General features: G+C 42.0%; 1 protein-coding gene across 3 annotated transcripts in view; it reads left to right on the top strand.

Moving 5' to 3' along the window:
• UBAC1 (UBA domain containing 1) overlaps positions 1-19892 on the top strand; it is a 29769-nt gene extending 9877 nt beyond the window's left edge. For 2 of the 3 annotated variants that reach the window (XM_054007361.1, XM_054007362.1), the window contains exons 3-11: positions 4340-4413; positions 7149-7256; positions 8664-8771; positions 9061-9163; positions 10648-10756; positions 12306-12537; positions 15889-15975; positions 17073-17211; positions 19688-19892. In XM_054007361.1, the coding sequence (XP_053863336.1) occupies positions 4340-4413; positions 7149-7256; positions 8664-8771; positions 9061-9163; positions 10648-10756; positions 12306-12537; positions 15889-15975; positions 17073-17211; positions 19688-19803 (1076 nt within the window). In that variant the 3' untranslated portion in view covers positions 19804-19892. The remainder of the gene's footprint in view (positions 1-4339; positions 4414-7148; positions 7257-8663; positions 8772-9060; positions 9164-10647; positions 10757-12305; positions 12538-15888; positions 15976-17072; positions 17212-19687) is intronic. The other variant, XM_054007363.1, reaches the window with a different exon arrangement.
• Positions 19893-20381: the final 489 nt, after the last annotated feature.

Raw genomic sequence — 20381 nt, 5'->3', positions numbered from 1 at the left:
TAAAATGGCTAAAAGGTACAGGAAATAGAATGTGTTTAGACTATCATATATGTTTTTGTTGCTTGCTGCAACATTGTTTTTTTTTTTTTAAGAAATAAAAACATGAATTATATACAGTAGTTGAGCCAGTAGATTAAATGATTTTTTTATTTTGTAAATTTGTTTTAAGACAGACAAAAAAAGGAACTAGAGTTGTAATCAGATAAGTCTAATAGATTCAAACAATGCACAACATTTACCCTTTGCAATTGTGTTTGAGGATGGTAAACACAAATTAGACCATTATGAATACCACCCCATTCATACTTTTATTTTGAATTGGCTTTTGGATATTTGGTAGGGCTGTAAAGCGATTAAAAAAATTAATTATTTTGTTTGATCGCGCAATTAATTTTGTTTGATCGCGCAATTAATTTTGTTTGATCGCGCTGTTAAACAATAATAGAATACCAATTTTAAAAATATTTTTGGATGTTTTCTACATTTTCAAATATATTGATTTCAATTACAACACAGAATACAAGGTGTACAGTGCTTGCTTTATATTAATTTTTGATTACAAGTATTTGCACTGTAAAAAAACAAAAGAAATAGTATTTTTCAGTTCACCTAATACAAGTACTGTAGTGCAATCGCTTTATCACGAAAGTTGAACTTACAAATGTAGAATTATGTACAAAAGAACCTCAAAAATAAAACAATCTAAAATTTTAGAGCCTGCGAGTCCACTCAGTCCTACTTCAGCCAGTCACTCAGACAAACAAGTTTGTTTACATTTGCAAGAGATAATGCTGCCCGCTTCTTGTTTACAATGTCACCTGAAAGTGAGAACAGGCGTTCACATGGCACTGTTGTAGCTGGTATCGCAAGATATTTACATGCCAGATGAGTCATGTGTCCTTTCATGCTTCAGCCGCCATTCCAGGAGACATACGTCCATGGTGATGATGGGTTCTGCTTGATAACAATCCCAAGCAGTGCGGACCGATGCACATTCATTTTCATTATCTAAGTCGGATGCCCCCAGCAGAAGGTTGATTTTCTTTTTTGGTAGTTTAGGTACTGTAGTTTCCGCATGAGAGTGTTGCTCTTTTAAAACTTCTGAAAACATGCTTCACACCTCATCCCTCTGAGATTTTAGAAGGCACTTCAGATTCTTAAACCTCGGGTTGAGTGCTGTAGCTGTGTTTAGAAATCTCACATTGGTACCTTCTTTGCGTTTTGTCAAATCTGCAGTGAAAGTGTTCTTAAAACGAACATGTGCTGGGTCATCATCTTAGACTGCTATAACATGAAATATATGGCAGAATGCGGGTAAAACACAGAGCAGGGGACATACTGAACACCTTGGGGGAAAATTGTATCAAATTTAATTAACGCATTATTCTTTTAACGAGCATCGTCGGCATGGAAGCATGTCCTGTGGAACGGTGGCTGAAGCATGAAGGGGCATAAGAATGTTTACCATATCTGGCATGCAAATATCTTGAAATGCCAGCTACAAAAGTGCCATGCAAATGCCTGTTCTCACTTTCTGGTGACATTGTAAATCAGAAGAGGGCAGTATTATATCCTGTAAATGTAAACAAACTTTTGTCTGAGCGATTGGTTGAACAAGAAGTAGGACTGAGTGGACTTGTAAGCTCTGAAGTTTTACATTGTTTTGTTGAGTGTAGTTATGTAACAAAAAAACCCTACATTTGTAAGTTGCCCTTCCACTACATCATCTGTATGAGTTGAATTGAAAAATACTATTTCTTTTATCATTTTTACAGTGCAAATATTTGTAATAAAAAATAATATACACTTTGATTTCAGTTACAACCCAGAATACAATATATATGAAAATGTAGAAAAACATTCAAAATATTTAATAAATTTCAATTGGTATTCTATCATTAAACAGTGCTATTAAAACTGCGATTAACTCCAAAAAATTAATCACGATTAAAAAAATTAATTGCGTGAGTTAACTGCGATTAATCAACAACCCTAATTTGACTATAAGTAAATAAGTAATAAATTTAAAAAAAAAGAAAGATACCACCTTTATCAGATCAGGTCTCCAAGTCAAATAGTGGGGTTATGTTGCTTTCTGAAGTTTTTATTTCAGCGTCTCAGTTTTATAGCACTGTAGGCTTACGGTGTGCTTTGCAGGTGTAGATCAGAATGGATACCTAGTATAACTCCGCTGGTTATAGTGCAATTGCTCCAGGTGTGTGTTTAGCCTGTAGAATTAAAATGCAAAAAGGCTTAATGTGAGACAAAGGCAGGTCTAAAGGTTAGAGTAGTCAGGTAACTGGGTTCTATTCTTTATTGGACACATACATTTTCAGAAACTCCCATTAATTTAGGCCTCAACATGCCTGTCTCCCCAGCTCCCCTTCCTGTAAATTGATATATTAATGACCTACATCACAGGGGTACTGGAGACTTAATTAAGCCAATGGATTTAAAGAAGAAGATTTGGAAGAAAGGTTCTTTTTGTAAGTGCAAAATATTTGTATGAACAGCCTAAAGGGAAAGCATGTGATGTGATCTGAGATCTTTCAGATTTACCTTTATCTGTCCAGAAGATTTGCTCCAGTTATAGCCATTGGTGGGCAGTCACCTAGTCTAAGCAGAGCGAGCTGCTCTAAGCTGCCATTTGCACCTCAAGTAGGGGTAAGCTTCACCGCTGCAGGTAGTGGCATTACATGCATAGGCTAGGGATTTGCACTGGTGCAGCTATACAGGTGGCTGGCTACTCATAGCTATAATTAGGGCAAATCCCCAGGGTAGAGAACACCATAGGTGGTTTGGCTCTAGGTTTTCTTTCCAACCTCTGGTTTGGCAGGGAACTCATTGCTATTGGATTCTTGTGGTGGAGCAGTTGTTGTGACTTTTGCAAACAGCACAATCCATTTTAGGGGAGTTGGGGCCACAAGGAGCTCCTTTCCTGGGGCAGGGGGAAGGCGGGGAGCAAAACTAGGGATAAGCGGGTTTAACATGTAGATGAAATGTAACTAATGATGAACCATGTTCTGAATTCTATTAGAACTGTAAATCCAGGATAAAACTGTTTAACTGATGTCAGAATTTGGCTGCAAAGGTCTGACTTTTTAACTGCACATATTAAAATAAGCCATTTCCCAGCGATATCTCAGATGATTACAACTGAAAGGATTGTTCAAATCTAACTTTTCAGCATTTTATTTACTCTTTGTACGTCACTCCACCTGACCCATAGACCAGTCAGCTTAACTTTGTCCAGTGATTTTATTATCAATTTAATTTTTTGACTTTTATGCCCTAATATAGAGATGCAGCAGTTGGATTGCTTGCACTAGCATAATGCTGGAGTGCATGAGTTGCAAACAGAGAAGGGGAATGTTTCTATCCAAAAACGGTTAAATCTGGAAAATCCCTGAAACTGCAAAGAATGCAAACAAAACCCCATTTCTATTAAAACCTTCATTTTACAATTTCTAATGTGACCGATGTTGCAACCACATGCAATCTCTCTGGGGACTGTATTGTATTTATCACTGTGGGACAGGGATTGTATGCAACTCCAGTGGGGAGGGTTGTCACAGCTCCTCAAGGTACCAAACACAGTAAGGGGTGACTTAGGTGAAACCCCTTTGGAGAGGTGCCACCCTCTGGGACAGCTGGCACATACTAGTGCAAAGTGGATTTTCCAGAGACCAACAAAGAAAGGGTTTGGGGCATAAAAAGCTGCGTTTAAACTGACTCGGGCCTTCTTTCTGATCCAGCAAATGGACAGGACCTTCTGTCCAAGGGCCCCAACCCTCTTGGAAGGGTTGGGAAAATTTTGGCCCCATAGGACTGATGGGTGACCTCTAGTAAGCTTTTTGCATGCATATAGGAAATTTCATTGGTGGTTTTTTTTGTTTTGTTTACTCTGTAATGCTTTTACCTCAAGAATAAAGGTGCTAGCTCAGAAAGAGCTGAGCAGTACCTTGTAACTACTGGCATTGTGCTGTTCATGGCCCTCGGTGGGAGAGAGCAACGCACAGGGGCTGCTGGCAAAGTGTGTCAGGCAAACTGGCTTGCAGGGTCATCACAGTGGAGGGTGGTGGGGGGGGAGGGGGGCTATGCAGCCTTAAAACCCCAGTCGGCAGGGAGAGAAATACAGGTCTCCGCTTAAGAGAGGTGCATCTGGGAGCTGGAAGCTCTCAGTGGATGTCCTCGAGGGACCATGCAGGGGGAATACAGGAGCAATTAGCCCCAAACTGACATCCTTCATTTTACAGTTCGTAAATTTTTCGTTCTAAATTGCCTGACCATGGCCCATTGCATGTTACTTCTAACATATTCCAGTATCTTCTCTTTCTAGATGTCTTGTTATTGGTAAAGAAGCGAGCTCCCCCTCCGCCTCCCAAAATGGCAGAAGTCTCAGCAGAGGAAAAAGTAAGTTCAGAAGATTTGTAGGTTTTTTCTAGTCTGCATTTCCCCCCTTTTATTAACAACTTGGAAAAGTGTAGCTGTGGGTGTTCACTATGTATTTATGGAGGCAAATGCACCCATTTAATTAAAGATTAAATAAATTAATTTCACGAGGATTCATGTTCCTTTGAAACTTCCCAGAGAACACCATAAGCATTAGAACTGTAAATTAACAGTAATGTTTGCCTCAAACAGGATAGATACGCTCTGTGGAAATGCTGTAAGGTTGATCTTTGAATGTCTAATAACAGAATAAATCTATTATTTTAGGTTGTACCCTCAGATAGATCTGCCCTTTAGAAAGTTGTGTCTAGCTGCTCTAATTCATCTTTAGCTGCACCTGGTCTCTGGCCCTGTAACCAGGTCTCTAGGAGTTTGTCTACACTGGAGCTGGGAGCGAGCCAAAATAGCTGTGGGGATGTTGCAGCACCAGCAGGGAGCTCAGATCCAGGGGGTAGAATCCACACAGTTATTTTTAGCGCATTAGAGCAACACCACTAGCACAAGTCTGTTGGCTGGAGCTGGAGGGCTGGCTCCCAGCTCCAGTGTAGACATACTCTGGGGCACAAGCATTGGCCCTGCTAGAACTTCAACTTTATCTCCAACTGGGATAACAGTGGGTTGCTTTTTTTCCCCCTCGGGGTGTAATTGTTATTACAGTGGGTCCACGTTCTCCAAAAGGACATTTCTGCCCAGGTGGTGCTGTAGCTGCCATCATCTGCAGATGTACTGAGCTGTGCCTTTGCTTGTCCTTGTGAATTGCTGGAGGTCTGCTTGTATGTGCAAACCTGTTTTTCTCTTCTGCCATTTGCTTCCTGTAGGTAGCTCTATTTCCCTGTGCACTGCCCCTCTGGGGTCTTGCTGTGCTGCATGTCACACCCCCTTCCTCACACTATGTCCTCTGTGCATCTCTGTCTTTGGACTTCAAGCCTTCCATTTTTGGACTGTATGTTGAAAATTTGGAGCTAGTCTAGGGCACTGTATTTCCCGGCACTGTATTTACAAACAATGCGGCGCTTTCAGTATTAAATGGCACATAAGGTGTTCACACAACTCACATCTCCCTACTAATTTTGAACAGAGGACAGATACGTTTGAAGAGAGTGCCCTACATGGAAGGAACATTGTGACGGGTTTGGGCCCTTTGGGGTGTCACCTGAGGTGCTGGGATGCCACTGAGTTAGCCTATTCTGCCAACTACGCCACTGTAACTGTGGCTCACTGGGCCACAGCTGAGGATGCCAAATTCAGAACAAAGTGCTGAGAAATAGGGCAAATATAACCCAAATCTGGTGGTGATTCTTTCATAAACTATACCGAACCAGCCACAAAAGTAAACTCCTGTTTCACCACACTGATTAACAAGAAGTCCTAAAAGCAGTTTCCTTGGGCATTCCAATTCTTGTATCACCACCAAAAATACCGGATTCAGAGTGGTTCTTTACAACCAGTCTCATCAAATGAAAGGTTCTTCTGATCCCAGATGACCAGCCACACACCCAGGTCAATGTATAGCTTAGATCTTGCCCAAAAATTATGCCGATGCCAATCCCTTAGAATTAAACATCTAAAGTTTTATTTATAAATAGAAAGAAAGGTGAGAGTTAAAATTGGTTAAAATAATCAAATACATACAGTAATTGCAAAGTTCTTGGTTCAGGCTTGTAGCAGTGATGGAATAAACGGCTGGCTTAAGTCAAGTCTCGGGAATATATCTACAGCTTGGATGGGTCACTCAGTCCTTTGTTCAGAGCTTCAGTTTATAGCAAAGGTGCTCCAGAGGTAAGAAGACCAGGATTGAAGACCAAATGGAGGTGTTTCCAGGGCCTTTTATAGCTTTTGCCATGTGGAGGGCATCCCATTGTTCTTACTGTGGAAAATTACAGCAACAAGATGGAGTTTGGAGTCACATGGGCAAGTTCCATGTCCATGCATTTCGCCTAGTCACAGCAGGAAATTGCATTAAATGTAGATGGTCGTCTCCCATGGTCCATTGTCAGTTAAATGTTCTTTTGATGGGCCACTCAATTTGAATAGTCCCTCCAATATGTGCTGGCTAGCTACCTTGTGGGCATTACCCCAGGAGCAAACACTTGAAATCCAAGTATAGAGACAATACTTATAACTTCAAATACAAAAATGCAGACAGATAGCGTAACCATAACCAGCAAATCATAAACTTTTCATAGACACCTCACTTGATAACCTTTGTACAAGATTTTCTGCAAATATATAACAGTGGTTGCAACAATGATCTATAGGGTCATGTTTTAATCCGATAATGTCACAAACGTATCATAGTGGTTAGAGCATGGGACTGGGAATGGAGACTCCTGAATTCTATTTCCTTCCACTGTGTGACCTTTCAGTCAGTTCCTGCCTCTCTGTGCCTCAGTTTCCCCATCTGCGAAATGGGGATAGTTAAGTGAAAAGCACTATGTGGCCCTGTGGAGAATGTGGGAAAATTGATTTATTTTTATGAAAAATATGTGACACAGCAAGTCTGATTTGGCCCTGTGATTACAAAGTATTAGTGCTATTAATTAGTGCTAGTCAATTCCCTTAGTCACAAGTTACTTTACATCACTTGCTTGCCTACAAGAGAATATGAAATCAGTCGGCTATAGCATAATTTTTATTACTGTATTTCAGTGGATAACAAATTACAAAATCTGACCATGCTTCCTTTTCTTGGTTAGAGGAAGCAGGAACAGAAAGCTCCCGATAAGGATGCTATTCTCAAAGCAACAGCAAATCTGCCCTCTCGCAATGTAGATCGCACTGTGGCCCACCACAACATGAGGGATGTAAGTATGGTGCTTTTTATCTCATTTAATTTACATGCTAAATCTAGATTTTCCCCCTGATTTAACCTTTCTCTGTCACATCCATAGGTTAGTTCATCTTGTCTTGAAGACTTCACTGAAACTTGGGCCTATTGCTTATTTCTTTTGAAATAAGTGAAAATGTATGGTCCATGTCTCAGGTTAAAAATAATACATTGGGCAGGGGGAAACGTGCTTAATATACCAGTAGCATAGGTAATTTAAAACTCAACTTTAAGAATCAAATTAAGGTTTTCCATGTTTATGCTGTGTTTTACTTCTTGCATTTCTCACTGAATGATAAAGCGTAGGCACTTTCAGATTCTAATGCACTAGCACAGCAGTGCATAGTTTGGTTGGAAATACTGCCGAGGAATGTGGTGTTTGTTATTTTTAAAGAGAAGTATGATCTTCATTCCCTGGTTTTTGGGCATTCTCTCATACATGGTCATAATAGTGAAACTGCCCTATACCTGTACAAAATATTTACCCATTTTGTTCCATGTTTTTCACCAAAGGAATTTAAAAAAAAAAAAAAATGTACCTGATCTTTTGTCTTAGTGGCTACCTACATGGTTCTAATAAAGATCTTAATTAAAAGCCCAGTGTGATTATAAACTGTTCCCTGCAGAAAATAAACTTTAATTCCAAGTTTCTACTGCATTCTGGGTTACATTAAGGTTCCATTTGTAAAGGATTAATGAATACTTAATAGAAGTCTTAATAAATGGGTTAATCAAATGTTAGTCTAAAAGGTCAGTAGGTTGCTTATAACCGTCTATAATGCCTCATGCTGATATGCTTATAACACCTCATATACTTAAAGGGTTAATAACATAATACAGCTATTGATCATTTAAGGTTCCATTTATAAATAGCTTATTAAATGTGACTGCATTTTGTTTGCATAAAAATGTTGATTATATGTGGAGTTTGAGGCAGTTAGTTTTCCTCTTGTCTCTATTTTCAAAGTTTAAAAATGCCCCAGCACTGTGCAGCTTTCAAAATGCTGAAGGACCTTATGAGTATGTGTTCAATGTGTGTTCAACAGATAGTGTGATTTGCTTCTTCAGGTTTGATACTGCCATGTGCATGAAGTAGCAAAGCCCTATGTGCAGAGTACATGCTGTTAAATAGTCAATAAATAAAATATTGAAAAATTTTCTTAAAAAAAAAAGTTAAACGTCCTTAGCACTTACTATTAATTAAAATGAAGCCTGGAAAACTTAACATGTTTAGTGAGCAGCTTGCCCTGTTGTATACGGGATACGCTAAAGATATTTCCAGATGAAGGAAGGGAAGCCGTGACATATCGGTATGACAAGTCGCAGAAGAAGCTGGTTGTAGGAAGAAAATGACACTAGCCAAGTGTCTTTCATCCCTTTATAGAAACCGGAGTCCCCAGGCCTCAAAGGAACTCCACAGCATCTGACCAGAGGCCCACTGACTTCTGTCTGCCCACACAAAGCTCCTTACAGGGCTGGGACCCTGTTTCCAGTAAGAAATAAGCTTTCTGAGCTAGTGTCATTTTCTTATGGGACTAAAAGCAATGGAAGAAATAAACAACCCTTCCTGCATGGCAATTCTTGCTCTATATAGCACTCCAGGGGAAACATGCCAACAGTTTTTTGATAGGCTAAACACAGTGAAAGCAAAGCCATAATAAAGCAACTTTCTCTACAGGGGGCAAGGGCATAGCGTACAGACTCTAACAATAGATGTATTAAGTGAAGATGGCTATTGGTAGCTTCCTATCTAAATGTTTTGACAGTTTCCTTTCTTGCAGTTCCAGACAGAGCTCCGGAAGATCTTAGTTTCACTTATAGAAGTTGCACAGAAATTGCTAGCACTGAACCCAGATGCAGTTGAACTATTTAAGAAGGCAAATGGTAAGAACGTGTCCCCAATGTGTTTTATGGAGCCATGTTTTTACTAGTCTTGTCAAGAAGTACCCAAAATGTTTATTCATCCTATTACAAAATGCCTGTAGCCATACCCACCTTGTACTGTGATTCCTTCTTATCTCCCAAGCTAAGCAGAGGTGGGATGGGTCAATACATCAGTGGGACTCTTCTGAGGAATACTCAGGTGCAGAGGAAGGAAGTGCTGTTGGATATTCAGTAGGTAACACTCTTCCCTCTTACTAATCGGTCTCAATTTGATGGCTTATTTTTAAAAAGATGCCTGTCCTATACTTAGGGCCCTACCAAATTCATGGCTGTGAAAAACGTGTCATGGACTGTGAAATCTGATCTCGCCCATGAAATCTGGCTAGTGTAGGGGAGGGACAGGCCTGGAGCCTCTTACCATACGCTGGTCTCCAGATGCTGGGGCGGGATGGGATTTCCTCTTCCCCTGCAGGGACTGCTCCTGGGACCGGGTCAGACCCATCTCTGGGAACCTCCCCCTGCTGCAAGTAGCTCCGCAGAATTCTCATTGAATTGAATTGGGGAGGATTTCATCCCTTGTGTATTGGTTTTTGTTTGAAAAGCACTTTGGGATGAGAGGTACCATGTAAATGTAAAGTTATTCCTAGTACAGTATAACTACTGGAAAACTTCACTCAAACTGCAGTTCTAGGGATGGTGAGGAATGGTTTAGAGTGTAGGGCACTAAAAGGGTATGTCTACACTGCAAAAAAACAAAACAAAAGTATGTTCTTAACTCCAGTTGGCTAACCTGTGTTAGCTTACGGGGGTTAAATAGCAGTGAAGACTTGGTAACTTGTCTTTTAACTTGGGTTAGCAGCTAGAGGTAAAGGCTATGGAGGACCATAGGGTTGAACTCAAATTGCTAACCTAAATTGCCATATCTTCAGGGCTATTTTAACCCAGATTAAGAACACCTTTTTTTTTTTTAGTGTAGACCTACCCTAAGAGTTAGGATTAAATGGAGAAAAGGGAAAATGTAGGGTGAATATAATGGAAAACTTCCTGACTCTGGGATTTATTAGGGTCTGATCCCACCACATTTCTTTCTCTCTCTCTCTCTCTCTCTCTCTCTCTCTCTCTCATAATTCTTCACCGTGTCTCCTAGAAGTCAGCAGTACTGCTTGTTTGCGTAAGGCCTGCTCATGTCTAAATGCTTGAAAGCTCAGTCCCGAGTGGAACAGAACGTTAAGGGTAGTGAGGAAACCCACTCCCCGTCATTTGAGACGTTGAACACTGTTCTTGACAAAGCCCTGGGAACAATCCAGCGTTAGCTGAGCTGATGGGGTTAAACTAGAAGACTTAATAGGTTTTTCTCTCACTTTCTGATTTGCTAGGGTGGGAAAGGGAAGACTAAGGATTCAAACTTAGCAGATATCTTTCCAGATGGAGCAGGGACTTATTTTGGCTTGAAATCCTAACCTGAATCTGTGTTTTGTCTGTAGCCATGTTGGATGAGGATGAGGAAGACAGAGTGGATGAAATAGCCCTGCGCCAGCTTACAGAAATGGGGTTTCCAGAGAGCCGAGCTGTCAAAGCCCTTCGGTTAAACCAGTGAGTATACGCAGCACTCAGTGTACAGGATTGCTAATTACTGAGATAACTGGTGCATATTATTATTTGGATAATAATGCATTTGCTGTAAACCCCCTCTTGGGACACCTAATCCAAGACTGGGCAAAGCACTAGCCCAGGGAACAACCCTGCTCAGGGTAGAAGTCCATATGAGTGGGGAGTGGGTCTCAAGTGAGAGAACCTTACTCTGCTGCTGACTGTGCTGGACTTGTTCTGAGAATAAATGGGGGGTCTCTGTATTTGGCATCATTCATGAGTATTAAATTCACACTCTCAATTTAAAAAAAGAAAGAAAAAAACAGACCCAATCCTTAAACTGTAGAAGAAACATTTCACGCTGACTTCTAGAGCCATTTAAAATTAATAATTTCTGTCCCCACATCCAAACAGTGATTTCCAGGGCTGTTCCTTTCTTCTTAGGTTATAAAATTACTGGTGTGACTGTGCCCATCCCATCTCTGGATTTTTCCTTTCTCTGCTTTCCCCAGGGCACAAATGGGGGAGTGATATGCTGGTACTATCCCAAGCTTCCCCTACTTCAGATACCAAAATGATATGAGATACAGCAGATTATGCAGAGGTTCAAACTATGATCACAGTGATCTCCTTGGGCGTGGCTCCTTTTCAGTGGAGTCCAAATGCTCATAGGCTCTGCTTGGTAGGGCTCAGATGCTCTTTTGGGCTCCAGGGATAAGTGTGGGGGAAAGAAGGGGAGATGCTCACCCAAGCACCATCCACTCCCGGTACCAAAATGAGCTGTCCTTCACGGTAAACTGTGTGTGATGTGCTTGCTCCTCTCCTTATTTGCATGTGTTGATTGACAGTGAAACAGTTCCCAGTGTTGACATTTTAAATGATAGTCACTGGGTATTGGACTTAATACGCCATAGAAATGAACGGGGCAGTTCACCTCTCTGGGCTATGGTTTCAGGTGCTGTGGAAACTTGGGAAGACATCACATTGTTAATTGCAAAGTGAGAGTTTCTTCTGACCTGTAAGGGGAAGAGTGACTTTCTGTGTTTGAAATGGAAGCAAAAGCATGTTTAAAAATGCTAGATTGCTGCTTCAGCTCATCTTGAACCCTGGCTTTCCTCTATCTTCACCTCACCTCACCTCTCCTTTCACTATTGGCTCAGGAGAAATCAGTTTTGTGGTGTCCGTGGTATTTCAGGAACATCCTGATACAAACTAGCTAGTGATGCTGAAAGTCCTAGGAACAAAAGCCAAATCTGTGTGGGATGATGATTTACTCACTGAGTCTGTCTCCCCTGCAGCTTGGGAGTAAGCCTCCCACACTCCATTGGCTTGAGTGTAGATGTTGCTGCTCGGGCTCTCAAGCCCAACTGATCCCCTGGTCTGAGCTCAGGTGGCTAGCCAGTGTCTCTGCTGGAGCCACAGTGTCCACACTGTGAAGCTAGTTGGAGTCTGTCTAGCTGGGCTCGGAGGCTCGCTCTGACCTGCAGAGTAGAACATACCCGTTGAGCTTTGCTGACTCCCCATAATGGTTTCCGTTAACTTTGTGTCTCAGTATGTCAGTGACGCAGGCCATGGAGTGGTTGATAGAACACGCAGATGACCCCACGGTTGATGCACCGCTTCCAGGTCAGACCTCATTAGAAGCTGCCTCTGAAGTGGGTGCTTCCTCTGCTGGAGCAATTGCTGGTCCTAGTTTGGAAGCTGGTGGGGAAGAGCCCAAGGATGAGCTGACGGAAATATTCAAGAAGATCCGCAGGAAAAGAGAATTTCGTCCTGACCCACGAGTATGTCTTGTCTGTCTTTTACTCTTTACCCAACAAATGTAATATGAAGGAAACCACGGGGACACAGTGGACTCCAAATAACCACGTTTATTAACTATATGCAACATGTCAGGTCTGGATACCTATATACACTGCTGCTCTGGGAGGGTTCTGGAGGCTTTTAAACACAGAAGATATTGAGGACCATTAGAGGACTCTTAAAATATTTAAAAGAATACCGCCCAGTACCTATATGCTACAGTCTCTAACACAGGTGCATCTAAATTACCAGTGTTGTTAGGTCTGCCCCAGTGTTGGGGCTAATCTCTTGATGTAGCTGTTTGTAATCATGATTTGCTCCCACTACTAAAGCCAAGGAAATAATGTAGTTGTGTGTATTGGTGAAGAAGCACCATAGGATATTAATTATGGTGCCCTGAGGACTCTTACCGTAGAAGGGAACAAAAGAGCATTTAAGCTGAATCTTGAAGAGTTTGCAGAAGTGACTGTGAAACATCTCCAAGTTGTTTATCTGAACTATTATAAATATCGTGCATAGAAAATTTATCCCTGTTCAGAACAACTTGTGTGATTATTTCCCCTTAAACTCACCAGGAGGTGCTGTTTAGAATTCAAGATAGATCTGCTTTTACCACTAAAGGTTTCCTGAGACTTTGACAAGATCCATCAACAACTTAATAGCTAATGTTAAGACATGAGTAAAATTACTTACGTCTGAAAAAGACCTTTTAAAATATTCAGATACACAGTTCTAAATATTTAATGCACACCAGAACTAAATCTAATTACTAGAACTCGCAAATGCACGTGACAGCATGTGTTTTATTGCCAGAAAACCACAAGCCTTGGATATGGAGCATGAAGTACAAGTTTTAAAATCCTGTCTCCCATCCCCAGCATCCCAGTTATCTGGCTCCATACCACATCCTGGCTGTGTTCTCATGACTTGCATGGCTGCATTTCTGTTGCACCAGTGGAAATTCAGATCTACTTCAGTGAACTCTAGATTTTCACCAGTGTAGTTAAGAACAGAATTTGGCTTACAAACTCTCCTTTCTGCTTCCCTTTAAATCTGCAGTTGTTCCCTTGGGGCTTGCCTCCTCTCTCATATTTCACGACACATTTCAGATTCTGCCTGCTCATTTCTTACCTTTTTCATTCTGCCGTTTAGTAGTCTAATCTAAATCATGACTATTACAGGCAATTAACCTTCTTAAAAAGACCAAGCTAAATACACTTGTCTTGCCAGCCTATATTTCAACTGTGCCCACCATTTAATGTCCCAGTCACTAAATAACCTGGCTCCAATTTGTCTGTTTGTAAATTTTCTTTCTGTGCATGAGGAAGGTCACTTGTATATGAAATGTCAATTTGCCTACATTGCAATGAAATAATGTAGTGATGGAAAGTGGACTAGTTCCAGATCAGTGTTTAGGAATCATTATTTGTGTAGCACCATAACATCTGGAGTATTTGGCTTTGTAAGAACAGTTAGTAAAGGAAGCCTTTAACCACAGGAGTGAAATCCTGGCCTCACTGAAGTTAATGGGAGTTTTTTCCCTGGGTGGATCCAGGTTTTTATCCTTAGGATAGAATCCTGGGTTCCTTTTGCCTAGGGCAGACTAGATGGTGGCTGGGTTTCCTAAGATAACTGTTGCCAATAGATATACGTACCTTTCTACTTTTCTGAGTTGCATACAAATAGGAAACAGGAATAAAACTATTCCATCTCTAGATACAGAAATGAAAACCAAAATATCTGAAGAGGAGTACGATGGGATATTAGAAATGACTGATGCAGACAGCAGCCTTTCTTGTCCTTATTCCAAGGCTTGTGTTGAACCTGAAGGAAACCGTGGGCTACAACCAAATGCTGCTTAGTTACATAGCTGGAACTCACTGAAGTCAACCTGATTTGACCCTGTGTAACTGAGAGCAAAATCTAACCCTGCAAATGCATAGTGGTAAAGGGAAAATGGAAGTAAGTTGATTCAAAGCAAGTAACTTCTGTCCTTCAGTACAAAACAAGTTACTTTCAAAACTGGATGTGAGAGTTAAAGCAAACTGTTCCATTTGACATGTGGTTTAGACTTTAACCTACTTCTTAAGAGACTCTCTAGCCTGGCTTCTGACCCATCACAACCCTCTCCTAAATGTCACATTGCCCAATCTAAAATTAGTGCCACAGCCTGCAAATGGCACATGTACTATAACTGAACTCCTAACGCTGTGAAAACCTCATTTAAAAAGAAGACATTCTGATATTAACACGTCCTGATACAAGCAACTAAGGGGTGTGACCAGAGAAGAGCAAGAAAGGGAAAATAACTAGTTCTTCCAGTGCTTGTTTGATTTGTAGGAGCTAGGTATGGGGAAGTTCACCTCTTGCATGCTGGGGGCTGCATTTCCTTATATATAATTTTACATTGGTGCTGCTGTGTTTGTCCAGACGTTCCGTGTAAGTAGTAGGTGCAAGGGTGGAGACTGCTGCCAGATTACCAGCAAAGAGAGAGGCTTCTAGTGAGAGGAATCTGTTCCCCCTCTGAGTCCCGAGGATATTGGCGTGGAACAATATTATAACGAGGGATCATTCAATCATTTCTCTTTCACCTGAGCATTGGAGCAGTGCAGTAATACTTAGTACTCTTAATCTTCAAACAGCTCTGCAAACATTTTTTCCTCACAATGCGCTAGTGAGATAGGTAGGTCTGAGTGCTCTGACTGATGGGGGGAGGGAAAACAGGCAATGGAGATGAGTGAATTGCTCATGGTCACAGAAGGAATGTGTGTTAGACATGGGAGTTCCTGCTTCCCATCCCATCCTGCTTTTTTGGAGCCAAATCCTGCTCCTGGTGACAAGTGGGATTTTTGACCTTTATTTCAATAGAAGCAGGATTTGGCTGCTGCTATTTTATTATTAGTCACTTTTATTACAGTAGTGTCTAAGGACTCCAGTCATGGATCAGGGCCTGGTTGTGCCAGTGGATTGGAAACAGGCCACTTGTAGCCAGATGGTAGACCTTTAAAATCTCTTGAATCTCTGCTTGCCAACAGTTTGCACTCAATAAAAGCTTTTTAGGAAATAAAATAGTCAAAAGGGAATATATTCTGCTATATTGTCCTCTGTCACACAGAAAATCCCATTGGCTCCTCTAGTGAGGAGAATCTGACTTAATAAAGCCAGTTGGGATGCTTAAAACCGGGACCGTCGCCTTCTGCTCTTTTGCTGTATGTGGAGAAGGAAGAGCTTTTCTACAGAAGGAGAAGGGATACGATTCATTCCTTGTGTGTGTTGTAGCTGCCATGGGCCAAGCTAAATGCTGCGTGTAATAAGCTGTGTTTCTGATTTAGGCTGTCATTGCCTTGATGGAGATGGGCTTTGATGAAAAAGAAGTGATAGATGCACTCAGAGTAAACAACAACCAGCAAAACGGAGCTGTGAGTATCCTGTTATTTTCATTCCTAATTGCTAGGATGATCATTTGCTCAGTTGAGAATTCTTGATCGCTGAACCGCATGGTGCTTGGTCATATTTTTAATTCAAACTAGCCCCATTTTACATGGCCTTGCTCTTCATATTCCAGTCCTAGCAGTTATTGGAGTTGAAGCAAACCTGATTAAATAATGTGCATCTTTGAAACTAACTACCTACACCACTGGAAAGCAGTCACTTCTGGGCTGGAGAGTGGCAGTCAGCCAGCATCCTGCACAGTGTTGAGAGAACTGCTTGCGGAGTGGAAATGTTGAGATGGAGAACTTTGGCCAGGAACATGGGAATTGGTGTTTTGAGGTTCTCATCTGAAGGAACATTTCTCCCTCCCCTCCTTCCTCCCCCCCCCGGGCACACACACGTGCGCGCACATAGAGGAATACTCATTTTATCCTCTCCTGAAGGGGAAAGGGCTGAGTTGACCACGCTGGGATTTTGAGATGTGCTCCTGACAGTTAGCTCAGTGAGCCTGCCCTCCAGCTTTGGATTTGAGAATCCTGGAGGGTTCTGGTGTAGGAGGATGACGTCCTGGAACAAGCTGTAGATTTCCAATGTGATCTACAGAATGTCACCTCATGTGGGTTTGAAAGCCAGAAATCACTTTTACTGCTGTATCAGGCTCTAGTCCAGCTCCTGCTCGAGTAATGGGAGCCTTGCAGTTGACTTGGAGCAGGACCTAAGTGAATAGGACCTTAGGGGGGAGGGATAGCTCAGTAGTTTGAGCATTGGCCTGCTAAACCCAGGGTTGTGAGTTCAATCCTTGAGGGGGCCACTTAGGGATCTGGGGCAAAATTAGTACTTGGTCCAGCTAGTGAAGGCAGGGGGCTGGACTCGATGACCTTTCAAGGTCCCTTCCAGTTCTAGGAGATTGGAATAGCAGTTAATGTGTTAATAGATACATGGTTTACTCTTTCAAATTGCATGCAGGGATGATAAACTTTGTCTAGGATGTTTTGTGCCTTATTTACATGCGGGATTGAAGTCTCCCGAGCTTGCGTTTTAATGGAACTAATTATAAACTTGTCATGCCTGCTGACTTTTACAGTGTGAATGGTTGCTGGGAGACAGAAAGCCATCTCCAGAGGATTTAGATAAGGGAATTGACACCACTAGCCCTCTCTTTCAAGCCATCCTAGAAAACCCAGTGGTACAGTTAGGGCTAACGAACCCTAAAACGCTGTTAGGTAAGTACTGTCCTGGCTTCTGACAAAGAAGCATTGCTTCCACAGTTGCTGACAATCAGAAAATACTCTATTTAAATAAAGCTAAGTGAATAGATGGGGGAGGGTGCAGCCTGACAGCTTGCTTTGTAGTGCTGATGCCATGTGGGCAACAGGGGCTTGGGAACAATCCTGGGGCTGTCAGATATGACACTGAATCTCTGATTTCAACCTGCCACCATCTAGAATGTCATGGCTGCTGGCTAGAGTAATCATGTGGATCTAGGAGACTCGGCGCACCCAACGTGGCCAGAGTTTGGCAGGGAAAATGTAGATCTCTGCTTGGTATCCTGGGGTCCTTAGCTGCAAAAAGTGTGGAAGAGAATGCATGCTGTAGTACAGCTCACTGTAGATTGAAGTCTGCTCATTACTCAGAGGGCAGTGGTTGGCTGAGTTTAACTGAACTGAAAGCTGCCAGCTAAGGACTTGTGTGTGTGTGTCCTGCCAAGTCTGAAATAACAGCTATGGACACATGCTTCACCCTTTTTGGAGGTTTGCGCTGTAGAGCATCTGTGTTAGCTCGGTCAAAAGGCATCTGTGGCTGGGAAAGCCACAGCACTAATGAACCCAAAAGAGACTGAAATGTAAATCTGTGGTTGATGGGTTGCTCTGAGGAAACTCCACGCAGGGAGATATTTAGTAGGGAGATATTTGGCCTTTCTGCAATATATGAACATGCTTAATCTTTGGCCTCAGTTTTACCTAGACTTCTTTAAAGGCATGTTTTAAAACATAGATTGCATGTGAATACCTTTGCAGTGGATCTTTTGAACACTTACGGTTACTGTGAAGTTTCATGGCTTTTAAATAATGCAGGAGCAGAACCTGCCCACCCTGATTTCTAAACAAGTGGCATCTTCGTTTCAGAGGGAGGGTTCCATGCTGCACCGCAGGATATAAAAATAGAAAATGAAATGTCATTGTACACATGTATAAAGCTTGGATGAGCATCGAGCACGTACTGTAGCTAATGATACCTCGGCTTATTGCCAGTGTCATGCATTTTAACATGAATATTTGCATTGAATTAGAAAATACCTAGTTATGAAAAAAGATCAAAAGTTCTTCTTTAGTTCAATATATTTTTAATCTCTCGCTTCTCCCCAAAAGAGGAGGAAGCATGGTCTAGTGGTCGAAGCATGAGAGCTATATTTTATTCTCAGTTCTGCCAGAGACCTGCTTTGTGACCTTAGCAAAGTATTTATAGTCTGGCATTCAGAGGTGTTGAGTACCTACAGCTCTTGTTGACTTTATTGGGAGCTGTGGGTGCTTATCACCTTTGGAAAATTGGACCATTAACTTCTATGCCAGAGTTGGCCAGACTCTGTTATGTAAATTGTTACACCGACCTTTAGGTGACTTCTGAAAAGGTCAGACTTGTGTGTGTGGCCCATGAGTGAGTTCCAAATTTCAGCATTCTAACTCAGTGGGAAGCTAGATGTCTGTCGGACCCATGTCCCAAGCATCTGTAAACTATTGGATCGAATGTTCTTGTTTCTTGCCGTTTTTGCAACCCAAATCTTGCAGCAATGTGTTAGTGCATGAGAACTACAAAGTGGCACTGACTTGTCTGTGCATCATCCAAGCTAAGTGAAATGCAAAATAAGTTAAAATAAACAGTCAAAAGTAATCTTGGGATAGAGGGGTTGTTTGACACAGGTAAAGAGAACTATTTTTAGCCATTTGGGCCTAGGTCATCCTTCCAAAATCTACAAATGGAGGGGACCCTTCCCCCAGCACACACCATGGAAGTTGGGGTCTACTGTTCCCATGGCAGCATGCATGCCCTTGACTCCAGTCCAAGGTGAGAGGGCAGCGATTAGGCTGGTGGAGGAAGGAGCTTGCTGGCTGGTGGGATAACACATTATTCCCCCTCTAGCCCTAGAGAACTTTTCCAGGAAAGAAGGATCGTCTTGTGGCCAAGGCGCTTGACTGGGACTCAAGAGATTATAGTTCACTTCCTGGCTCTGCCATGGGCTCCCTGTGCGACCTAGGGGCACGCCTCTGTGCCTTAGTTTCCCCACCTGTAAAATGGGGATAATGCTTTACCTCACAGGGGCGTTGGGAGAGTAAACTCATTGCTGGAGGCATTGAGGTACTGTGGTGATGGGCGCCATAGGAGTACCTAGGTAGAACATAACACAGCTGGCTTTTGTACTATCTCCTTCTCGTCCCCCCAATAGCCACAGCCAGGAGGAGTCGCTGGCAGTGCTGCTCCAGTGCAGTTGTGTTGCCAGGGAGGCTGGGGTGGGGAGAAGGCCTCTGTGTGGGTGGCTCTGGCATCCCAAGATCTGTCCTGACCGAGTTGTGGTGATCAAAGCAAGTCGTGATTTCTACTGCAATTTAAACTAACCTTTTATTTTGTAAAACATCCAAAATGCTCAATATTTGCCAAATAAAACATCATGAACTGAGTGTTGCCACCTCCTTTTCTCGGCAGCCTTTGAAGATATGCTTGAAAACCCCTTAAACAGCACTCAGTGGATGAACGATCCAGAGACGGGACCTGTCATGCTACAGATCTCTCGAATCTTCCAGACGCTGAACTGCACGTAGAGGGGAATGCTGATCCACTGTGCCACTTCTTGCTGTCTCTAGCTTCATGTTTCCTGAACAAGAGGGAACATAGATTTTTTTTTGGGGGGGGGGGGAATGAGGGAAGAAGGTAGCGGAGGAAGCAAAATATCTTTTTGTTGTTTGGATAGGCACCTCTCAAATAAGAGTGTGTGTAGTTATGGCCATCCTGAAGTTAATAGCCTTGTGGATTTAGTGTTAGTGGAAGAGGTTTGAAGACTTGTTCTGGGTGGTTTTTTTTTATTTTTTTTTTGCTTTCAGGTGGTAGGTTGAAAATGAAATATATATATCCAAATACAGGAACAAGCTTTGTGAACACAACTGAGCATCTGATTGGCGGAGAAAGTAATATGATGACATTGCCTCATGTTTCAATCTTCTTGCTCAAAAGGCCTATGACAGCAGTTTTACTAGCCGGTGGTTATAGCATCTGGCTAGTGTTTACAAAAGGTCACTGACCACTATCCTAGGAGAGTAATCCTACTGTTCATCTCTATACAGTGTTAATTTATGTCTATATCAATATACAAAATACATTTTAAATTGACACTTAGGAATTT

Source organism: Malaclemys terrapin, chromosome 17 (genome assembly GCF_027887155.1).
Source record: "Malaclemys terrapin pileata isolate rMalTer1 chromosome 17, rMalTer1.hap1, whole genome shotgun sequence".
Classification (NCBI taxonomy): Eukaryota; Metazoa; Chordata; order Testudines; family Emydidae; genus Malaclemys; species Malaclemys terrapin.
This window is presented reverse-complemented; position numbering and strand designations above follow the sequence as displayed.